The sequence below is a fragment of the Sturnus vulgaris genome, chromosome 30, assembly GCF_052056855.1.
Source record: "Sturnus vulgaris isolate bStuVul1 chromosome 30, bStuVul1.hap1, whole genome shotgun sequence".
Classification (NCBI taxonomy): domain Eukaryota; kingdom Metazoa; phylum Chordata; class Aves; order Passeriformes; family Sturnidae; genus Sturnus; species Sturnus vulgaris.
The window spans coordinates 1,582,369-1,604,890 of NC_142272.1; the positions used below are offsets into that span (position 1 = coordinate 1,582,369).

General features: G+C 63.1%; 3 protein-coding genes across 7 annotated transcripts; all 3 read left to right on the forward strand.

Annotated features, from left to right (window-relative positions):
- The first annotated feature begins 5,926 nt into the window (after positions 1–5,926).
- On the forward strand, positions 5,927–8,104 carry TUBA1A (tubulin alpha 1a). The gene is given in 5 exon segments (XM_088180795.1): positions 5,927–6,059; positions 6,062–6,094; positions 6,182–6,330; positions 6,947–7,444; positions 7,446–8,104. Coding segments are annotated over 5 exon segments (1,248 nt in total). The 5' UTR covers positions 5,927–5,974; the 3' UTR covers positions 7,929–8,104.
- Positions 8,105–11,348: 3,244 nt separating this feature from the next.
- On the forward strand, positions 11,349–15,351 carry TUBA1B (tubulin alpha 1b). The gene is made up of 4 exons (XM_014891845.2): positions 11,349–11,404; positions 12,925–13,147; positions 13,235–13,383; positions 14,177–15,351. Exons 1-4 carry the CDS (start codon positions 11,402–11,404, stop codon positions 15,155–15,157), a joined length of 1,356 nt encoding a protein of 451 aa, XP_014747331.1. The 5' UTR covers positions 11,349–11,401; the 3' UTR covers positions 15,158–15,351.
- Positions 15,352–15,930: 579 nt separating this feature from the next.
- LMBR1L (limb development membrane protein 1 like) lies at positions 15,931–21,862 on the forward strand. 5 transcript variants are annotated; one of them, XM_088180789.1, is made up of 17 exons: positions 15,958–16,168; positions 17,671–17,755; positions 18,055–18,091; positions 18,231–18,370; positions 18,466–18,569; positions 18,653–18,779; positions 18,890–18,958; positions 19,105–19,169; positions 19,306–19,381; positions 19,489–19,575; positions 19,780–19,856; positions 19,939–20,016; positions 20,105–20,178; positions 20,283–20,373; positions 20,598–20,664; positions 20,756–20,917; positions 21,005–21,862. In XM_088180789.1, the coding sequence occupies exons 1-17, from the start codon at positions 16,097–16,099 to the stop codon at positions 21,061–21,063; spliced, it is 1,470 nt and encodes a 489-aa protein (XP_088036915.1). In that variant the 5' UTR covers positions 15,958–16,096; the 3' UTR covers positions 21,064–21,862. The 5 variants fall into 5 exon arrangements, 2 of the variants coding, with proteins under 2 accessions (XP_088036915.1, XP_088036916.1); XM_088180790.1 differs by having other exon boundaries at positions 19,492–19,575; XR_015808797.1 differs by having other exon boundaries at positions 20,283–20,664.
- Positions 21,863–22,522: the final 660 nt, after the last annotated feature.

The window sequence follows — 22,522 nt, forward strand, 5'->3', positions numbered from 1 at the left end:
ATGCTGCATCTGACCATTCCCCCCGGCCTCGCCTGGGCTGGAGGCCTCGGGGGTCCGGTAACCCCTCATGGCGCCCCCGTCCTCATCCCGGTCCCGTTCCCGTGGGAAGCCCCGCGGGCTCCCGTCGCGCCGGCTCCTGTGCCCGCCACCGCCCTGTTCCCTGCCAGCCCCGGGGCTGCTCCCCGGGGGAACCCACGTGGGGCAGTTCCTGTGGGGCAGGACGGACGGGGCCGGGGGAACATCTCACACCCACCCCCGGGGTGCAGGGCCCTGTCCCATCCTGCCTCCCCGCTCTGGGTCGGTTTGAAGAGGATAGGAGTCGCGTTCCAAAGGGCCAGAGATAGGTTTGGGACAGCATGGGGACATTGGGGTTGGCCCCGAGACAGAATTACAGACCCCACACTCCACGGGCAACATCGTGTCCCGCCAGTCGTGGGCACCCGCATATCCACTCACACTCTGGGCACCTCAGCGTCCTCCCCACCCACTGAGCACCCCCAGTGTCCCCTCATACCCTGGGCACCTCAGCGTCCCCCCCACCCACTGAGCACCCCCAGTGTCCCTTCATACCCTGGGCACCTCAGCGTCCTCCCCACTCACTGAGCACCCCCAGTGTCCCTTCATACCCTGGGCACCTCAGCGTCCCCCCCACCCACTGAGCACCCCCAGTGTCCCATCACATCCTGGGTACCTCGATGTCACCCCCTCTTCCTGGGCAGTGTGTGTCCCCTCACACCCTGGGCACCTCAGTGTCCCTCCCATCCCTGAGCACCCCGCTCTCTCCCCACTCCCTGGGCACATCCTCGGTGCTGGCACACTCCCAGGGCCGGGGTGCCCGTTGTCCCAGCACCACCCACTCTTAAGCCCCCGATGCCACCGGAGCCCTCCGACACCCCCCCGCCCCACGCCGGTTCCGGGCCCTGCTCTAGATCAGGGGATGCTTTAGGGGGGCCGGGCAGAGGGCGGACCCCTCCGACAGCAGGGTCTCTCCCACCTCGCCCCCACCCCTACACCGCCCCGCTCCTTTATTCCCGGCTTTGCCGCATTGCGGAACCGCCCCGCACGCAGGCGGTGCCGCAGCCCCCTCCCCACAGGCAGCGCGCTTGCAGCCCCCCGCACCCCACGGCTGCCCCCCCGCCCTTTCCCCTGATCCCCCTGTCCCCCGCAGTGCCCCCCACTCCCGGGGCCGAGTCTCCCTTTTGTTGTGGCCCTCGCAGAGCCGGGAGGGGGCGGGAAGGGTTGCGGGGTGGCGGGAGGGGGCATCGGGACACCCAGGCTGCGGGAACAGCGGTGACACCTCCGTGCTTCCTCCCGCAGGGAATGCGGTCACCCGCTGCCCCCAGCACTGGGGTTGGAGGGGTTTTCCCTCTGCCCTTCGGGTGGGGCGGGGGCGCGGGCAGGGGTGGGTGCCACCCCTCCGCGGATCCAGCCCCCCAGTGCCACCCTGGGCCAGCCGAGGGGCGGCGGGGCCCCTCCACCACACCACGGCCTCATCCGGCACCCCGGAGAGGAGCGACCCCCCCCTGAGCTGCCCTGTCTCTCCATCTGAATGAACCTGTCACATCGATGGTGGCAGCGGATGGACAGACAGACAGACAGAGCTGGGTTCTGCGGGAAAACAGGCTAAAAATAGCAATAGCCTGTGTCTGGGATGTCAGCCCTGAGCCACGACAGCTCCTGATGGGGCTGAGACCCCTGGATCCCTGGGGAGGGCGTGTCCCGGTCGTGGGGTTCGAGGTCACCAATTTGGGATCTTCAGGAAGGGCCCAAACTGGGGGAGGCTGGGAATCTCGTCTGTGCCACGGGCAGGAGTCCAGAAGCCAGGAAATCAGCCCACGCAGGAGGAGATGCCAGCTCTGGGAGCCCCCGAGTCACCCAGCCCTGGTGGGGACAGCCATGGGGACTCTGTGCAGACAGGGGGGACCCAGGGGGGGTCCAGGGTCTGTCCCACCCGGTGGCACCAGTGGGGTAGACATGGCAGGGGGAGGACAGCAACCGTCACCAGGAGCCACAGCGTTGCTACCAACAGTCAACAGAGCACAGGCGATGGGAAGTGCGGGGGGGGGAGGCTGGGAGCTGTGCCAGACCCCCCTGCACCAGCACTCACCCGGGCTAGAGATTTGGGGGCTGCAGAGCTGGTGACCTCCATGGCAGTAGGGTGGGCACTGGGCCTGTGTACCCCCCCTTGGCACAGCAGAGTGATCAGGCACTGGGGGACCTGGAGCTGCTGCCCCACCCTCGGGGTCAGGCACTGGGTGTCCCAAGGATGGGGCCTCACCCACAGCCGAGTGAGGGCCTGGGGATGGTGCCCCCACCGTGACAATAAGGCCAGGCAGAGATGGGAACCCGGCCTTGTCTGCCTGCAACCCCCCGCCCTGCAGGCCCCAGGATGGATGTTGGGGAAGGGGGATGTGAGGGGGGGGGTTTCCAGCCTGTCTCCTAGCAACCCCAGCAGTTGCCTGGCAGCAGTCGGTGTGGGACGTGTGGTTGCCCATATCTAAGGAGATGGGAGGGGGCTGGGGGGCACCGGTGGGACTGCAGCACCCAGTGCCCCTCACCCTACACCCCACATCCCCCACTGGGGCTGAGCCAGCCCCTGCCCTATGAGCACCTCCCACCCACAGCTCAGGGCAATAGGATGGGTGGAGACCCTCCTTAGCTTGGAGGATGGTGCCCGAGTCAGGCTGTAAGCCCCTAAAACCCCTGGCTTTGGGGACACAATGGGGACACCCCGACAGGCTCCACACTGGTGTTGAGCACTTGGGACTGAAGGGGGACAAAGGCAGGAGGCATTTCCCATGTAGGGATGGACTTACAGTGGGGTCAGGGCTAGGGGCTGAGCTGCTTTGGGGTCAGGGTGCCCCAAAACAGCCATTTGTAATGGGCACCAGCCTGGTGGGAGCCAAATCTCCTATTTTTTCTCTGCTTAGCAAGCCAGAACCACCTGGTCCTTTGTTCTGGTGGGCGATGCCCAAATCTCATCCCTTCTTTGTTTGCAGCTCTGCAGCCCCAGCAGCACCCCAAAAACAGGGCTGCAGCAGGGGCATGGGGCTGGCAGTGGGGACACATGGCTGGCAGCAGGGACATGGGCATGGTGGTGGGGAAATGGGTTTGGCAGCAGGGACATGGGAACCACGTATCTGCCCAGAAATGTGCATAATGTGGGAAACGCCAGGAAAAAAAACCAGGGATTTCTCAGCAGGGGGGGCGTTCTGGCAGCTCCACCTGCAGCAGCTGGGGCCATGCATGTGGTGTAGGGTCACTCCTCTGCAGGGACTGAGCCCCTCCAGCACCTCCTGGCTTGGGGAAACAACCCCCAGCCTCTGTGGGCTTTGCAAGATCAAACAGGAGAGGGAACCTCCCCAGGAGTGGGAAAGCCCAGGGCTGTGGGGCTGGTGGCTCGGGGGGGCTGTGCAGAGGCTGCAGCAGATGGAGGGGTGGCCAGGGGACGCGTGTCCCAGTGTCCCAGCTGTGTCCCAACCACCAGCTGCCACACAGCAGCTGCTGCACGGTCTGAGCCCCCAGCCCAACGCTGCCCTGGGGGCTTTTGTCCCCTGTGTCCTCCCGCTGTCCCTCACCCCCCGGCCCTGCTCGTCCCCAGCTGCCCGGGGGGTGACTCTTTGTCCCCTTGGCTGGGCCCCGCAGCGCTGGTTCCCACCGCCCGGGCAGACAAAGAGGCACTGGAAGGGCTGGGCACGGCAGGGAAAGGGCTGGGACAGGCACAGGGCCATGGCAGGGACGTGGATGAGAACCAGGGCACTGTGGCACAGCCAGGGATGGGGACAGTGTCCCTGGGATGGGGACAGGGGCTTGGCCAGGGATGAGAACAGTGTCCCTGAGGATGGGGACCAGGGCGTGGCCGGCTGGGAGTGAGGACCAGAGTGTGACAAGGGATGGGAACAACAGGATGGCTGGGGACAGGGACCAGGGTACGGCCGGGGATAACCAGGAGCTCGGGCAGTGGCCAGACAAGGGGGAGGGCTGCACCACCGGGGATGGGGACCAGGGCGCGGTCCTACCCCGGGTAAAGGGATCCCCAGGACCAAGAGACCCATTCCGGGCAGTGGGAGAATGGGATCGGGAAGAACGGCAGCACATGGGGGGAAGGGGGCCGTGGGGGGGATGGGGATCGCGGGATGGGGACCCGAGCGTGACCGCTGGCTCAGCCAAGACCGGCGACCGGGGCGTGGCAGGGACGGTGCCAAGGACACAGCCGGGGCCCCTCCGGCGGGGCCGGGCCGTGGCCGCCGCAGCCCCCGGGCCCCCCCTCCCGCACCGCCCGGCCTTTGTCTGCGGCTGCGGGGGGGCATTACCTCATTCCGGGCCACCAATGGCCGCGGCTGCCGCTGGCCCCGCCGCCCCCCCGGCCCCGCCGCCCGCCCCGCCCCGCCGCCGCTATAAAGCCCCGCACCGAGCCCCGCGCTCCGCCGCGCCTCTTACATCGACCGCCTCAGCGTCGGGCTGTGAGACCGCCCCGGACCGACCGCCGCCATGGTGAGGGGGTGCGGGGGGATCGGGATCTCTCTTGTCCCTATTCCCACAATCCTTATTCCCTTGTCCCCCATTCCCGCTGGTCCCATTCCTCCTACCCCCGGACCCGTGGTTTTCCCCGGTCCCAATCCCCGCCCTCCCATCGTAGCCTCCGGTTTTCATCCCCCCACCCTGGCCCCCGTCTCGCCGTTGTCTCTGGTCCCCAACCCCCCTGATCGCCGTTCTCAAGGGCTTGTCGTCCCCCCCCCCCCCCCCCCCCCCCCGGGATGAGCCCTCGGCGCCGGGACTGCTCCCGCACTGGGCGTGGCTCCCGCTACACCGAGTAAGATGTGTCACCCGGGACCCAGTCCCGAGTGTACCCCCTGTTAAATAGGCCTGGAAGGGACTTTCTGCCTCCCCCGAGCCCGCAGCGGGCGTGGCTCCCGTTAAACCGGGCAGGATGGGACCCCCAGGACTTAGTACTAAGCTTCTATAGGGCGTGGCTCCCGTTAAACCGGCCAGGATGGATCCCTGGCGCTGATCCACGGTACCGCACCGGGCGTGGTTCCCATTAAACCAGACAGGACGGGACCCCCGGGACCGAGCCCCGAACCTGAACCAGACGTGGCTCCCATTAAACCCGTCAGGATGGGTCCGTGGTGCTAAACCCGTACTGGGCGTGGCACTGGGTGAAAGGGGCAGGATCGGGCCCCCCATCTTTTGGTACCGAGACACCATACGTCCCTGGGCGTGGCTCCCGTTAAACCGGATAGGACAGACCCCCTTCCCCCCCCTTCCCCCCCCCCCATCCCGGTGCTGAGCTCTCAGTCTGCGCTGGGCATGGCCCCGGTTTTACGAGGCAGAAAGTGTCCCGGTGCGGGTGGCAGGGCTGAGTAGACCCCCCCTAGTGCGGAGCACCCCAGCCCGCACCAGAGGTCGAAGCACGGCAGGATGGGCTTCCCTCCTCCCCCAGTCCCGCACTGGGTGTGGCCGTGCTTCGACTGGGACCCGGGTGGGCAGGAGGAGTCCCCGGTGCTGAACCACCCTGGGGCTTTGCTGGGTCTCACCAGGACAGGGTGGGGCAGAATGGAAGCCCCGGGGCTCCCTGTCTCCCCATGGGCGCAGTCCCAGTCCCTCAGAGCAGGATGAGCCACAAGTGCTGAGCTCCCCATCCCCACAGGCAGGGTGCCAGCGGTGATGGGCACATGATAGGATGGGACCCCCCTGCACTGGGGGCACCTCCAGACGCCGAACAATGGATGTGTCCGGGCAGGATCTGGCCCCAGGCAGCCTTGGGGAGGAGCCGCTCCCAGCTCGGTGACAGCCGAGCCAGTGTTGGGCTGGTGCCGCAGCTGGGGAAGGGGACAAAAGAGGTGACCCGGTGCCGTGTGTGCCCCCACAGCGCGAGTGCATCTCCATCCACGTGGGCCAAGCGGGCGTGCAGATCGGCAATGCGTGCTGGGAGCTGTACTGCCTGGAGCACGGCATCCAGCCCGACGGGCAGATGCCCAGCGACAAGACCATCGGCGGGGGGGACGACTCCTTCAACACCTTCTTCAGCGAGACGGGCGCCGGCAAGCACGTGCCCCGGCCGTGTTCGTGGACCTGGAGCCCACGGTGATCGGTGAGGGCGCGGGGGGCGGGCGCTGAGGCGGGGCGGGCGCTGGCAGCGGGCGCTGGGTGCTAACGGGGCCCGGGGCTGTCCCCGCAGACGAGGTGCGCACCGGGACGTACCGGCAGCTCTTCCACCCCGAGCAGCTGATCACGGGCAAGGAGGATGCTGCCAACAACTACGCCCGCGGGCACTACACCATCGGCAAGGAGATCATCGACCTGGTCCTTGACCGCATCCGCAAGCTGGTAGGGGCACAGGGAGGGGGTGCAGATGGCGAGCGAGGACAAAGCCTCCATTCTGTCTCACTCTCCCCTCCAGACTCGCTGGGTTGGGTTTAGATTTAATTTATTAATTAATGTTAATCCTGTTGTGCAGTGGCTGCCATTGGCCGGCAGCGGGATGCGGCGCAGCTGGAGCCGCTCCACAGCGCCGCAGCCCCTGGGCGCCGCCGGTGCTGAGCTCGGCAATTCCCTCTTTGTTCCCACTTGGCTCCTGACGTGGCTGAGTCCAGCTGCGTCCGCTGGGGATGGGCTGCCCCGAGCCGGTCCCTCCCAGAGTCATGTGGCCCTGACAGTGCCTGGTGGTCAAACTTGTCCCCACTACACTGCTGAGCCAGTGGCAATTCTGCACCTTGAGGTGCCCCTGACCACTGTTTTACCCCAAAGGCCAAGCGGCTTCCCTGGGTGATTAACCATGAGTCAGTGGGTAACAGATGTAGTCAGTGGCCCCCTGTCACCCATCCTGCTGACGCTGCTTCTGCTCCTGGAAAGCCCCCAAATGTCCTTGTGAGGCCACAGAGAGGAAGGAGGAAATTCTGCTGCCTGGAGTAAACATGCCTCTCCACCTTGTCTCTCCTTGCAGGCTGACCAGTGCACAGGGCTGCAGGGCTTCCTGGTGTTCCACAGCTTTGGCGGTGGCACTGGCTCTGGCTTCACCTCCCTGCTGATGGAGCGGCTCTCTGTCGACTATGGCAAGAAGTCCAAGCTGGAGTTCTCCATCTACCCGGCCCCGCAGGTGTCCACAGCCGTGGTGGAGCCCTACAACTCCATCCTCACCACCCACACCACCCTGGAGCACTCCGACTGTGCCTTCATGGTGGACAACGAGGCCATCTACGACATCTGTCGCCGCAACCTGGACATCGAGCGTCCCACCTACACCAACCTCAACAGGTTGATAGGCCAGATCGTGTCCTCCATCACGGCCTCGCTGCGCTTTGACGGAGCCCTGAATGTCGACCTGACAGAATTCCAGACCAACCTGGTGCCGTACCCCCGCATCCACTTCCCTCTGGCCACCTATGCCCCGGTCATCTCTGCTGAGAAGGCTTATCACGAGCAGCTCTCAGTGGCCGAGATCAACCAATGCCTGCTTTGAGCCGGCCAACCAGATGGTGAAGTGTGACCCGCGGCACGGCAAGTACATGGCGTGCTGCCTGCTGTACCGCGGGGACGTGGTGCCCAAGGATGTCAACGCCGCCATCGCCACCATCAAAACCAAGCGCACCATCCAGTTTGTGGACTGGTGCCCCACTGGTTTCAAGGTGGGCATCAACTACCAGCCACCCACGGTGGTGCCCGGGGGCGACCTGGCCAAGGTGCAGCGTGCCGTGTGCATGCTGAGCAACACCACGGCCATCGCCGAGGCCTGGGCCCGCCTGGACCACAAGTTTGACCTGATGTACGCCAAGAGGGCGTTCGTGCACTGGTACGTGGGGGAGGGCATGGAGGAAGGGGAGTTCTCGGAGGCCCGTGAGGATATGGCTGCCCTGGAGAAGGATTATGAGGAGGTGGGGGTGGATTCTGTGGAAGGGGAGGGAGAGGAGGAAGGGGAGGAGTACTAAACTCACAAGGGTGCTGCTCGAACAGGGAACATAAACTAGTTGAAGGCCCTGCGGGGTCTGTAGCAGTGTGTGCGCCGCGCTCTGTCCTGTCAATGGTCTGTGCTTCAATGGAAAAGTCTGTGACGGACTCACCCGTCCTCTCCTGTGGGTCTGAATAAAAAGCATTCCCTGTCTTACCCTGGCTCTGGTGTTTTCATTCCCTGTGGCAATGTCCCTGCCTGGCTTCGACACTGTCCCCCACCAGCAGTTGACACAGCCCTGCAGTCCCTGCCTGTACCCAGGGTCTCCACCCTGTCCCTGAGCATGTTCCAGGTGTTGTGGTGAGCTCAGCACCCCACTGATCCCCCAAACTGGTCCTCCCAAACCCATGCTCCCTTCCTCATCCTGCTGGGCTTGGTGTTTTGACCCTACCCCAAGGGCTGGGGAATGGGAGAGGGTTGTGTTTTCTTAGTGCCAGGAGTCATATGAGCCCCATGTGAGCACATTGGGGGCCTTTACTCGTCTGGGTGGGCTGGAGATCCCTGAAAGCCCCCGTGTTTGACAGAAGTCTTTGGTATCTCTGTTACCTCCTCCTCGTGGGCAGGGGAAGGGTGCATTGCCCTGGGGGTGGGGATGCTCTGCCCACTGCAGGTGGGCGTGCTGGGGATGAGAGGGTTCCCTTCATCCAGTTCCCTGTCTGGGGATACACGAGGTTCCCCCAACACCAACCACAACACAGCCTTAAGTTCCTCTGGCTCTATCAGGGATGAGGAGATGGTCCCAGCCACTGGGGGGGAGGGAGGGAGAAATGTAGAAGTAGCCCCCCTGAACGGGGGGAGCCTCTTTATCCTTCCTTTTCCCTATGCTTTTACCCTGTCCCTCATGGCCCCATGCAGGGATAAATAATGAAAGGGAAGTTGAGGAGTGAAACTCAAGCAGATGCTGCAGCGGGGGGCACCCCCAGGACCCTCATTTGTGTGGTGCACCCCTCCCTCTTTTGCACCATGAGCTCAGGCTGACAAGCAGCACTCGGGCAAAGCTCCTCGAGTTCATCAGCAGCACTACCAGCTCCCAGGAATTTGTGTTATCAAACCAACTCCTTGATTTTTAAGGAATGACCTTGGGAAGTATTTTTTTCTGAAGAACAATATGTTTGTTATCAAACTTTCAAAGGAAGATGCAAATTGTAGCCAGGATAGAAAATTAGGATGACTAAAAAGCAAAGACTTGCAATGTTATAACCAGCAGGTCCTGAGTGAGACCCTCTGAGATCTCCTGGACCACAGCAGGCAGGACAACTCTCAGGAATGGTGAACTCAAAGTTTGGGATTCTCAGAGGATGAACAACAGAGCTTGGGCCAATCTCCCAGAACTTGGGGCTTAACCCTTGGCCTATTGAGAATACACAAAGGCTCTGATGTCAATACTGAATTCAAGGTGGATTTTTCACAGGTATTTACACCTGTACATGCTCTTCAGGTATGTGTGTGTGCAAGGGTGAATATTCTATAACACATGTGCTGGGAATGTTGCTCTCAGATTCTTAAGCACTTTAGAAGATTCATAAATAAAATAGGCCTGTAAGTGTATTATTGTGGTTATACCAAATTCTATATGAATATGTTGGTAAATTATTTAAATTAAACTCTAGATTAAGTGCTCTTAAACCTTTAAGCTTAAACTGTTGGTCAGTTTGATAATGGGGCAGGGGGTCCACTTTGCCCCTTTTGACTCAGAGGGAGGATCTCAATTATTATTCCATTTTATCCTTATCATTCTATTCCCATCCCCAGCCTCCCCTTTGGTAATTTTTGGCCAATTTTAGTTTTACATGGATTGATTTTAAATTTTAGCCCCATTTTCCTCTGTCGGTTTTTCCTATCGAGTGAGTCATAGGGGGAAGTCGCCAAGTGAATTTTGTAGCACTTTCACTTTAACATGAAACCTGCTTTTCCCGGTGATTCTTTTGAGTCACCCAAAACACTACGGTAACAGCATTCCAGGGCTGACGTGATGCAGGGGGAATCTGGGGGGGGGCGTGTAACGACCCCCCCTTCGGAACACCCATTCCACAAACACCAATAAACAGAACCAGCCCCATTTCTTCCAGGACCAGCCGCCACGCTGGCGTCTCTCAGAACCGAGCTGACCTCCAAGTGCCATCCGGGATCCCCACACTGAGAGCGGGTGGGAACCTGGAGCGGGCAGGGTTAGGAGAAGGGGGTGCAGCCCTCTCCTTGCCGGTGGGAACGGCGGGGCCGGAGCAGCCATGCGGCCACAGGGCTGGCGAGGCAAATGGCGGGGAGCCACGTCACCGCTGCAGTGCAGCTGCGGCGGATGCGGCCGCGCCAGCGCCGCCAGCCCGGCCGGGGTGGGCTCGGTGACCCCGGCGTGGGGTGGCTCCGGTGGGGCGGGAGGGGATGCGGGGGCTCACCCTTGGCAGGGTGCGCTGCCGAAGGGGCCGCTGGGTTTTCCGCAAAGCTCTTGGCAAAACAGGAAGGCGGATTACTGGGTGCAAATAGCTCCGGGGATTAGATGGGGGCTGGGGATGGCCACCCCCCCGCTTGGCTCCCCACCCAGTGAGTTCTCCGGGAGCTGCTCCACGTTGGGGGGCACAGTGGGACCCCAGCACGTCCCCTGTTTTGTGGCACTCTCGGTGGTCCCCCCGTGCTGCGGACATGGCTGAGACCAATCCCACCCTGAAAATCGGGGTCCGCCCCAACAGTGTGCGAACCCCGCGGGGGGAGCCAGGACCCCCCCATCGCAGTGGGATCCAGGGGTGCAGATGGGCTGGAAGGGGCTGGGGGTGCAGATGGATTTGGAGGGGTGCTGGGGGTGGGGAGGGGGCTGTGCAGGCTGCAGATGGTCAGGGTTGGACCCCCGGGGTGCAAATAAGGCAGGGCGGGGGGGCCGAGCGGTGCAGATGGGGCGGGGGGATCCGTCCGGAGAAGCCGATTAACAACCTGGGGACGGGGAGGGGGAAACGACACCGGGCGCGGCAGCACGTGCCGCCCCCCCACCATGTCGCAGTTTTCCTCCGCAGCGGAGCCGCACCGGGCGGGAGGGGCGGCGAAGGGGGGGGGAGGCGGGCGGGAACGGCAGAGCCCCCCCCATCCTACGCGACAAACGCATTACCGGGGGGGCAGAGGAGCATCGGAAGGTCAGACCCCCCCCGTACCCCGCACTCCCGTACGGGGGGGCCTTCGCAAGCTGGGGGGGTGGAGGGGGCTGCACCCCAAGACGGGAGGGTCCCTGTCCCTCCCCCCACCCAAGGCCCGCAGCGCGGAGGGCGGAGGAGGCGGAGCGCGCCACTCGCCTCAGCCAATCCGCGGTGCGAGCTCGCTGATTGACGGGCGCTGTGACCAATAGGAGCTCGGGGCGGGGGCACTCGGCCCGCCCCTCCGGCCGGTATATAGCGGGGCGCCCGGGGGCGGCGGTAGCTGGTACTTGCGTCGATTCCTTGCTTGTCGGGACGAGTAACCGAGCCTTCAACCATGGTGAGGGGAGGGGGCTGGACAAACGAGCAGTGGGGGAGACGGGCCCGGGAAATGGAGGAGTAAAGGAGGAGAAGGGCTGGATTTGGGGGGTGAGGGGAATTGGGGGAGAATGGGTGCGTGGGAGAGGAAGGGGAAGGGGTGGCAGCGGGGAGACTTCGGGGAGCGGGAAATGGGGCTGAGGGATATAAGGGTGGGGGGCGATCAAGTGGGAAAGTTGGGAGGGGATGAGGGTTACGGTGGGAGCCGTGGGTGGGTAGAGCAGGGATAGAGCGTGGGGGTGTTGAGTAGGGATAGAAGGTGAGGTCCTTGATGGAGGGAGCACCCCTGGGGGGGTCGCAGCATTCCCGGCTTGGCCACACGTGGTCTCCAGTAGCCCACCGGTGGGGGCGGGGTCAGTCCGACCGTTACCGTTCCCGCGCGCGGGAAGGCGCGCGGCGGGGTCACAGCCCCGCCCCTCGCCGGGGGCACAGCCCCGCCCCTCCCGCATATTCACCCTTCCGCCCCAAAATCCAAGCCTAGAGTCCCCCCAACCTCACCCCTCCCTGGAGCACGAGGCTCCCTTCCCTGTTTTCTGCCGGGCCTGTGAGGCTCCTCCTGCTCCGTGGTTCCTCGAGGGGTCCTGCGGGCCACGCTCCGCTCCGAACCCCCCCCCAAATCCCGGCCTCCCTCGCCCCGGGTGAGAGGAACGCGCGGAGCAGGTGGCGCGGGGTAGGGAGCGGCCGGGAATGTGCGCGACCCTCCGGGGGTGACGCCATCCGCCCATCCCCGCGGTTTCGGGTCAGCTGGTGCAGTCTGGGCCCCGCTGCAGCTCTCAGCTTCCTCTTCCTCCTCCTCCTCCTGACCTCGCCCTGCCCAGGCTGCCTGGCTGGAAAATGTCTTCCCTGGGCGCCATTTGGGAGCAGATGGTGGCAGCTGCAGGGCGTGGGACCCCCAGAGCGCTGCCCACAGGTGGCTGCAGTCTGTTCCCAAACATGGATGTCACCGCACACATCCCTCTGCGGATCCTGGCTGGCCCTAGCGAAACTCGGCCACTAGTTGGGGTGGCACTAAGGCACAACTGGGATTTGGGGGTGCTGAGCTTGAGCCCCTATGAGATCTCTTTATCCCCCAGAGGGCAGGGTCCCAGCTCCTGGAAGGGGCAAGATGGAACCCCCGGAGCCGAGTACACTCTGCACTGGAGAAAATGGATGTTCCCTGGGATAGGGGGTATCCTTGAACTGGGAAAGGAGGATAATGTGCAGCCACCTGCAGAGGGGTGTCCACATTGGAGACAAGGATGGAGGAGACTGGGAATAGTGGAGATCAGCAATAACCCTGGGTAACCACAGTACCTGGCTCTGTGGTGTGCAGAGTCTCAGCTCTTGAGGAGGGGGAGCAGGATGGGACCGCCAAAGCTGAGCACAGTGGGTGCATCTGGGCAGGATCTGGCCCTATCCAACCCTGGGGAGGGGCTCTTCCCAGCCCGGTGAGTGCTGGGGTGGGACAAAAGGGGTGACCCGGTGCCGTGTGTGCCCCCACAGCGCGAGTGCATCTCCATCCACGTGGGCCAAGCGGGCGTGCAGATCGGCAATGCGTGCTGGGAGCTGTACTGCCTGGAGCACGGCATCCAGCCCGACGGGCAGATGCCCAGCGACAAGACCATCGGCGGGGGGGACGACTCCTTCAACACCTTCTTCAGCGAGACGGGCGCCGGCAAGCACGTGCCCCGGGCCGTGTTCGTGGACCTGGAGCCCACGGTGATCGGTGAGGGCGCGGGGGGCGGGCGCTGAGGCGGGGCGGGCGCTGGCAGCGGGCGCTGGGTGCTAACGGGGCCCGGGGCTGTCCCCGCAGACGAGGTGCGCACCGGGACGTACCGGCAGCTCTTCCACCCCGAGCAGCTGATCACGGGCAAGGAGGATGCTGCCAACAACTACGCCCGCGGGCACTACACCATCGGCAAGGAGATCATCGACCTGGTCCTTGACCGCATCCGCAAGCTGGTGAGCGTCCTGTGGGGTCTTGTGGGGTGGGTCCATCCCTGCGGGGGATGAAGGGACAAAAGGAAGCTCCAGGTGTCCCTGGGCAGGTCCTGCTCAGCCCATCAGCACTTTGGGGCAGAGGGTGGGGCTGTCCCAGGACAGACCTCCTGCCGTCCTGGTGGGATCTGCATGATCCCTGTTGTGTCTGCAGGATCTATATGGATCTGTTGTGAGTCATGTGTTAGCCTGCAGCACTTACTGGCTCCCTATGGGGTCTGGATCCTCTAATTGATAATAATCGGCCCCTTCCCTTCCCCTTGACCTGAATCCCTTTACTCAGGACTCTGCAACCCCTCAGGTCAGGATGTATACCCTGAGCATGGCAATTTCCAGGAGTGCAATGGGAATCTGTGTCATTTCTGTCCCTGGAAGACCTTATTACATCCCTTTTTTAAGGTCATGTGAGGTTTCTCCTTGATCTGGACTCTGATCCTGCTTGACCAACTGCTTATGAGCAGCTGTGCCAAGTATTTAACTCTTGCTGGGACAGTTCAAGTGGATTCCCCTTTCCTTCAAGCAGATTTCCAGGATCATAGGAGGAAGCAGCTGAAGGGAGAGGGCAGGAAGGGGTCTCTTTTACTGAGGGCAGGTCATTTTGGGTCACAGAGTGATGTGGCTGGAAGTGGAGTGGGCAGAGGTGCCCCAAAAGTCGAAGATCCTTGGGGGAAATATGTATCTTCCTGGGCAAGTCAGTAGCATCTGAAATGGAGAAGTACTGACAGTTTGGTCTTGTTTTCCTCTTCCCACCTTGCAGGCTGACCAGTGCACAGGGCTGCAGGGCTTCCTGGTGTTCCACAGCTTTGGCGGTGGCACCGGCTCTGGCTTCACCTCCCTGCTGATGGAGCGGCTCTCTGTCGACTACGGCAAGAAGTCCAAGCTGGAGTTCTCCATCTACCCGGCCCCACAGGTGTCCACGGCCGTGGTGGAGCCCTACAACTCCATCCTCACCACCCACACCACCCTGGAGCACTCCGACTGTGCCTTCATGGTGGACAACGAGGCCATCTACGACATCTGTCGCCGCAACCTGGACATCGAGCGTCCCACCTACACCAACCTGAATCGCCTCATCAGCCAGATCGTGTCCTCCATCACAGCCTCGCTGCGCTTTGACGGAGCCCTGAATGTCGACCTGACAGAATTCCAGACCAACCTGGTGCCGTACCCCCGCATCCACTTCCCTCTGGCCACCTATGCCCCGGTCATCTCTGCTGAGAAGGCTTATCACGAGCAGCTCTCAGTGGCCGAGATCACCAATGCCTGCTTTGAGCCGGCCAACCAGATGGTGAAGTGTGACCCGCGGCACGGCAAGTACATGGCGTGCTGCCTGCTGTACCGCGGGGACGTGGTGCCCAAGGATGTCAACGCCGCCATCGCCACCATCAAGACCAAGCGTAGCATCCAGTTTGTGGACTGGTGCCCCACTGGTTTCAAGGTGGGCATCAATTACCAGCCACCCACGGTGGTGCCCGGGGGCGACCTGGCCAAGGTGCAGCGTGCCGTGTGCATGCTGAGCAACACCACGGCCATCGCCGAGGCCTGGGCCCGCCTGGACCACAAGTTTGACCTGATGTACGCCAAGAGGGCGTTCGTGCACTGGTACGTGGGGGAGGGCATGGAGGAAGGGGAGTTCTCGGAGGCCCGTGAGGATATGGCTGCCCTGGAGAAGGATTATGAGGAGGTGGGGGTGGATTCTGTGGAAGGAGAGGGAGAGGAGGAAGGGGAGGAATACTGAATGCTGGGTTCCTTCTGTTAACTGTCGCATGTCCACGAAATGTCTGCTTCAAACACTTGAGCTTCCTTGTGCACTGCGTCGGGTTTGGCCCTGTGGGCCTGGCCAGGGGTATGCTGCCCTCTCGGATGTGATCATGCAGATTTTCCATGTGTCTGTACCGTGTCTGTGAATAAAAGGCTTTAAGAGAAACGACACTGTGTTGCATACAAACCCTCTGTGTCAGCGCCTGCTCTTGCCTGGGCCGGCTGGCCCCATCCCGTGGGAACAGACTGTCCCTATTGTCTGTGCCCAGTGAGGCAGCTGGCATGATACTGCTGCTACCCGAGCTGGCCAGCCCTCTTCTGCTCTGCTAGCTGGGGGGGTGAGTCCCCACATTCCTGGAATCCACGCGGTGGGGCCTCACCGGGGGTCCTGCTGGGTTCCTTCATGAACTGTCTGTGCTTCCCCCCTAGGGGAGCCATGCCCTGCGCGGTGCCCCCAGCGCTCGGGCGCCCAGTCCTGCCCCCCGCGGCTCTCCGGGATTAACGCGCCCGGGATTAGCCGTGTCCCAGGATTAACTCCATCCCTGCTCCTAATTCCGGGGGGTGCGCTGGGGCCGCGGGCCCGTGGGAGCGGCGGGCGGGATCAGCCAATCAGCGCGCGGCGCGCCGCACTTCGACCAATGAGCTTCGCCTCATTCAAGCCTGGGAGCCAATGGCGGCAGGAGGCGGGGCCGGCCGGGCCCGTTCGGGTTGCGGACGCTTTGTAGCGAGGACCGGACGCGGGGGGCGGAGTCACGGGAGGGGCGGGGCCACCCCGGCGGCGCTGGGCTGGACTCGGCGGGCTCGGAGCGGCGATTCCCGGCGGTACCGGAGAGGCTGCACCGGGCTGGCGGTACCGGCCTTGCCTCCTGCCCCTGCCCGCAGCAGCCCCGCCCGGCCCTGCCATGCTGGCCGCACTATGGCCCCTGTGGAGCAGGACCCGCTGGCCGTGCGGGAGCAGCTCTTCCACGAGAGGGTCCGCGAGTGCATCGTGAGTTCCTGGGGGCCGCGGTGAGGGGCGGCGGGCGGGGGAAGGGCTCTGGTGTGGCGGGGAGAGGTGGGAAGGGGGCTGGGGGCTCGTAGCCCTCCATGGGACCGCCGGGATCCCCGGTGGCAGCTCTACGGCCCGGCCGTGGCAGTGCTCCACACCCCGCGCTTATCGGGGCCAGAGCCGGCGCGGCTGCGTGTGCCCAGCAGATAGCGGGGTCCCTGGGCTGGACGCTGCTGAGCCCCTGCCGCGACCCCTCTGCCGGCTCCAGCAGTGCCAGCTGCGGCCCTGTCGTGCTGGGAGGGCTGGGAGTGCTGGGCTGTGGTGGTGTCAGAGCTGGGCCAGCCCCATGCCAGGCTCCTTGTCTCCAGGCCAGCAGGAAGGGACCCTACAAAGCCCGTTAAACCTCGGGCACCGCAGAGGGAGCCAGCTGGGTCTGCTCCTCTGCTCCCACTGCCACAGGCTCAGGGATGGGAATGACCTGGATGTCCTGGCATCTCCTAAGGGCCTTGGGATGCTGCATGCGGGGCAGCCAAGTGGGCTGTGACCAGCAGTGCCAGGGCTACCTTGCCACAGCCACATTCGATGCCTGGTGGCCAGAGCCTGGCATCTCTGCCCTGGAGACCCCAGACGTCCATCCCAGGGAGCTGTGTCTCACCCTGGCTTAGCACAGGCAGCACAAAACTTGGCACGACTTCACTGAGTACAGGAGGAGTTGGGGCTCCCCCCACCCGGCAAATCGTTGATCTGTGGGGTACAGCCCATGGCAGGAGGGAACCTGCGGCCTGAGACCCTTCACTGGGTGGGAGTAGGAGCAGAAGAACCTGCTGGGCACTGCCCTTCTGGAAGCCCAGAGCTGGGCCAGCCCTGGGGGCTCCCTGCCACCCCCACTGGCAGATCCTGGGGACCCTCAGCGAGGGTCAGAGCACCCCCAGTCAGGCAGAAGGGAAGTGACACAGCTGCTTCCCATTGCACCTGTGCCAAGGTGGAGGATTCAGGCGACCTTTCCTCATCCTGACGCGTACCCAGTGGGATGAAAGGTCGCCGTGTTCCCTGAACATCGCTTGCTCTGGCTTGACCTCGGCGTTCCAGCGGGGGCGGGAGGGACACTGCAGATGTCCTTGGCGCCTGATTCAAGGCTGTTCCCGTGGCTCTTCTGGGTGCTGGTGCCAGCAAGGCAAGGGCTGTGGGACCGGGCACTTCAGGGATGTCCCACGGGGTCACAGATTTGCCTGCACAGGCTGATCCAGACCTGGGTGGGCTCTCAGGCCCCTGGCCTCGGTGCTGTGCCAGCTTGTGGGCATCCATGTGTGAACCCTGTGTGCAGCCCTCATTGAACAGATAGGTCTGACCACACGAGTGGGGTGTAACCAGGGCCAGGAGTGGAAAAACAAATAGGGTGGAGCTGACAAGCCCCAGGGCTGGCAGCATCACCAGGGGTAGGAGCCGGGTAGGAGTGCTGTCCTCAGGGCATGCCTACAGTGCCCACACTCCTCTGTCCCCAGATCTGTGCCCTGCTCTTTGCCAGCCTCTACATCCTCTGCCACTTCATCATAACCCACTTTAAGAAGCACACGGATTTCACAGGAGGTAAGAGAGAGGGAGCTGCCAGAGCCAGGCAGCCCTTACAGCCACATTGAGCCTCCCGAGGGTTCTTCCTGTTCCTCCATTGCTTTTGGCCTCCCCCAGGAGCCCTGGTCCTGCCACAGCCTGGTTGCTGTGACACCAATTGCTGCCAGGCACCCCCCAGCTGCCCTAGGTGGGAGCAAATTCCCTGGGAGGATTTCTGCAGCATTTGGAGAGAGGAGAACTTGGGCAGGGGGCAGGGAGCGATGCTCTGGGCAGCCCTACCTGCCCCAGCCCTTTGGTTTGGGATTTTGTCCCCGCAGTTCACGATGACGAGGATGCTGCTGTCAACAGGATTGCGTAAGTTTCTGCTTGTCCCTGATTCCTCTTCCTCGGCCAGGACACCGTGTCCTGTGGGTGTTGGTGATGCTGGGTGGCAGAGCCAGGCTGTGACACCCAGAGGAGCCCTGACCCAGAGGTGATGCTTTTCCCTCGGCAGGCTGGGGCTCTGTACCTTCACCCTGGCCGTGGCACTGGGTGCCGTCCTCCTCCTGCCCTTCTCCATCATCAGCAACGAGGTGCTGCTCTCCTTCCCCCAGAACTACTACATCCAGTGGCTGAACGGGTCCCTTATTCATGGTGCGTGCACGGGGTGACCCTGGGGTGTCCCCAAAATCTGTGGGTCGAAGTTGCCCTGCCTGGGAGCTCACTCCATGCTGTTCCCCCTCTTCCAGGCCTCTGGAATTTGGTCTTCCTCTTCTCCAATATGTCCCTGGTCTTCCTCATGCCCTTTGCCTACTTTTTCACTGAGTCAGAAGGGTTTGCAGGATCCAAGAAGGTGGGTGATCCTGCAAACCCCTGCCCCAAACGTGTCCCCCCTGTCCCCTCTTCTGTGGCTCCCTGCTAATCCAGCTCCTGCAGGGCATCATGGCCAGGGTGTATGAGACGTCGGTGGTGCTGCTGCTGCTGACACTGCTGGTGCTGGGCATGGTCTGGGTGGCCTCTGCCATCGTAGGCAACGACGCTGCCAGTCGCCAGTCACTCTATGGTGGGTGTTGCTGGGGTGTGCTGGGCTCCCCCTGCTCCAGGATCAGACCCTGGCAATGAATGGAAGAAGGGATCTCTGGTGCCACTGGCCTGATCCCACTGTCTCCACAGTTCTCTGGGAATATTATCTGCCCTACCTCTACTCCTGCATCTCGCTTTTTGGTGTCCTGCTTCTGCTGTGTAAGTTGTGTCCCCATGAGGCCCTGGTGGTGCTCCATGCAGTTGGGGTCTGGAGGGGCTGCGGTTCATGGCTGAAACCTCCAGGATCCTTCTGGGGCTGTGGGGATGGTGAGGCACCTCCTGTTCAGCCTCTCCTCCTACCACAGTGTGCACCCCCTTTGGCCTCTCCACCATGTTCACTGTCACTGGGAAGCTGCTGGTGAAACCCCGGGTAAGGTGTCCCCTGCTATCCCTCCGCCCCAGCTTTGGGGGTGACTGCCCCCAGGGCTGCCTGGTCTCCCACCTCGGGCATGGGGAGGCATTCACACACCCCTGCAGCCACTCACAGGCTCTTCACCCATCCCCAGCTCCTGGAAGACCTGGATGAGCAGCTGAGCTGCACGAGGTTTGAGGAAGCCGCTGTGTCCCACAGAATTCGCTCTGGTGGGTGCTGCTGGCTGGGAAAGGGGAGCATGGGGTGGACTGGGGGCCCCTCTACCCAACCATATAAGAGCCCTCATCCCCCCTGAGCCCCTTGTGTCTCCCCCCAGCAGGCAAAGCTTCCTGCTGGCTGAATCTGGACATGGAGATGCTGCGGGAGCAATTCTTTGCCATCCGGAGCAAGAGGCGGAAGCTGGGTGAGGAGCCTGGCAGGGGGAAGGCCAGGACTGGGTTCCCTCCAGCTTGGCACTGGGAGCACTGGAACCCTGGCAGTCCATGCTCTGTGGAGGCTGGGTGGGTGGGAGACGCCCCATCCTGGCACTTTGGGGCCTCCTCAATCTCCTGCCTTTCCTTGAGCGGGAGCTGTGCTCTCCTCTCACCTGGGCACATCCTCCCCACAGAGCTGCGGCACCGAGCATCGCCCTGGCAGAGGAACCTGGGCTACCCCCTGGCCATGCTGGGCCTCCTGGCACTGACTGTGAGTGGCCCTGGGCTCCCAGGGGAGCTGGGAGTTGTCCCCGTCCTCACCACTGCCCTCACTCCCTCCCTGCTCCTCCCAGGGAATCTCTGTGCTCATTGTCTGCTTCCACGTCCTGGAGCTGCTGCTGGATGATGCTGCCATGCCACGGGGCATCCAGGTACCCGGGTGAGGGGAAGGGACAGCTCAGGGTCCCTCGCAGATCTGGAGACCATTCCTCCCCAACCTGTGCCCTCCTCTTCCTGCAGGATGCATCCCTGGGCCAGGTTTCCTTCTCCATCTTTGGTTCCTTTGGAGCTGCACTGCAAGTTGTCCTCATTTTGTATCCTTCAGACGGGCACTTGTGTCCCCAGTGATGTCCCTTCTGTCCCCAGAACTATTCCCAGCGCCATCCCATCCTGTTTTCCTCCTTAACACTCCTTGCAGCTACCTAATGGTCTCCTCTGTTGTGGGCTTCTACAGCTCCCCTCCGTTCACTCGCCTGCTGCCAGAGCGGCAGGACACGCCCCTCACCAAGGTGGGAGCAGCAGGACGGGGCTGGGGGGCTCCTGTGGGGGTGCAGGACCCTGTTCCCCACAGTGTGTCCCTGTGCACTGCTTGTGGTGTCCCTGTGTGGGAGAGCAGTGTCCCACTGCCAGGCAGGATACACCCAGTGGTTCCCTGGCATTTGGGAAGCCCCTTCCCCAGCCTGGGGGTTCCCTGCAGCAGAACTGCCCCCCCAAACCTCCTCCTTCTCCCCAGATCATCGGGAACTGTGTCTCCTTGCTGGTGCTCAGCTCAGCACTGCCTGTCTTCTCCAGGACACTGGGTGAGCCTTCCAGAGGGATCAGGGTGATGCCTGGAGGGGGGTGTCCCCCAGGACTGGGGTGCCCTGACCATTGTACCCCACCCCTGTGCAGGGATCACCCGTTTTGACCTCCTGGGGGATTTTGGCCGCTTCAACTGGTTGGGAAACTTCTACATTGTCTTCCTCTACAACATGAGCTTTGCGGGGCTCACCACGCTCTGCCTGGTGAAAAGGGTGTCCTGGGCAGTCCAGGCAGAGCTCATCCGTGCCTTTGGTGAGGACAGGGACACGGGGACACAGGGATGGGTGCTGGGGTGTCCCCTGTCCCCCACCCTGGCTCTCACACTCTCCCTGTATCCAGGTCTGCACAAGCTGCCGCTGCCTGTGACGCGCTGCCGGACCCGCAGCAAACACTGCTAGGGCTGGGGGACAGGGACGTGTCCTCCCCACTGTGATGGCCCCCAGAGTGGCTGCCAGCCACAGAGGTGGCCGTGACATTGCCTGGTACCTCAGGGACATCAGAGCCCCTCAGAGAGAGCCGAGACCCCGTGGGCAGGGCCGACACCTCTGCCAGCCTCTCCTCAAGCCCTGCTAGGGCTGGGGGACAGGGACATGTCCCCCCCGCTGTGGTGGCGCCCAAGGTGGCTGCCAGCCACAGAGGTGGCCATGACAGCACCTCAGGGACATCAGAGCCCCTCAGGGAAAGCCGAGACACCTTTGGGGGTCACCTCCTCTTCTCTGTCTCAGTGTGTTGTGCTACTGAGCCTTGGCCTTGAGCCACATCCCCATCACACATCCTAAGGGGTGTGGGGTCACCCTGAGGCTGTGCTGGCTGCAGCCCCCCACACCCCCCGTTTACATACCTCGTGCAAGAATGGCCGGGACACCCCGACCTCCCCTGGCTCCTCCCTGGGGTCTGGTTGAGTTTTAAATATTGCCCCACCTGGGCACTGTCCTGACACTGTGGGAGGGGGTCGTGTGCTCCCTGCCCAGAGTCACTCCACACTCCATCCCTGTGTCACTCTCGGGCTGCAGGGGGACACTGGTTGTCCCCTGCCCATTCTCAGGCCCTTGGGGTCCCTAATCGGGGGGCCTGGGGTGCAGGGGACAGGCCCCCCCCCTCCCCCCCCCCCGGCAGCTTGATGTGATGAGTACATTTGGTCTCTGTTACCACGGAACTTGTTTGGAGAAATAAATAGTGACAGTTTTTATATAAAAATGCTTGAATTTGGGGGTTTTATTCCTCCCGAGGGCGGGACCGAGTAGGAAGGGGACAGGGGCGGGGTGTCCCTGCCTTGGGGGTTCACAGTCCTGCCCCTCCCTATAGCCCCGATGAGGCCATAATTAACCCTCTTCCTGGTTGGGGTTAACGAGCTTCTTCCAGGCAGGGCCACAGGCGAGGGCAGCCCTGCCTGCCGCCCGGGCTGAGGGACCCTGGGGGTGTTGGGGGGCTCCGGGAGCCTTTGAGATATGGGCTGATGTACCCCACATGAGGGGCAAAGCAGAGGCTTCACCTCCTGGGATGGAGGGTCAGCGGAAACTGCCGAGAGCCGGCCCCCCACCCATCCTGCCCCGGCTGGGGCTGAGCCAGGCCGCCCCCCGCCCCTCCATGGCGGGGGTGGGGGGCCCAGCCCCCCCCCCCCCCCCCTCGGCTGGGGCCGAGCAGGAAGCACAGGAAACCTGGTTTATATTGCAGGAAATGAGGCCATCGGTGCCCGCGATTTCCCCGCGACCTGCTCCCCTCCCAGTCACCCCGGGTTGGCACCGGGGCTGCGGGGAACCTGTGAGGGGGCTGTGGCGGCCGGGACCCCCCCGAACCTCTCCCAACCCTCCACTACCCCTCTGCTGCCTCCTGCCCAAGCCGGAGCCCGCAGTCCCC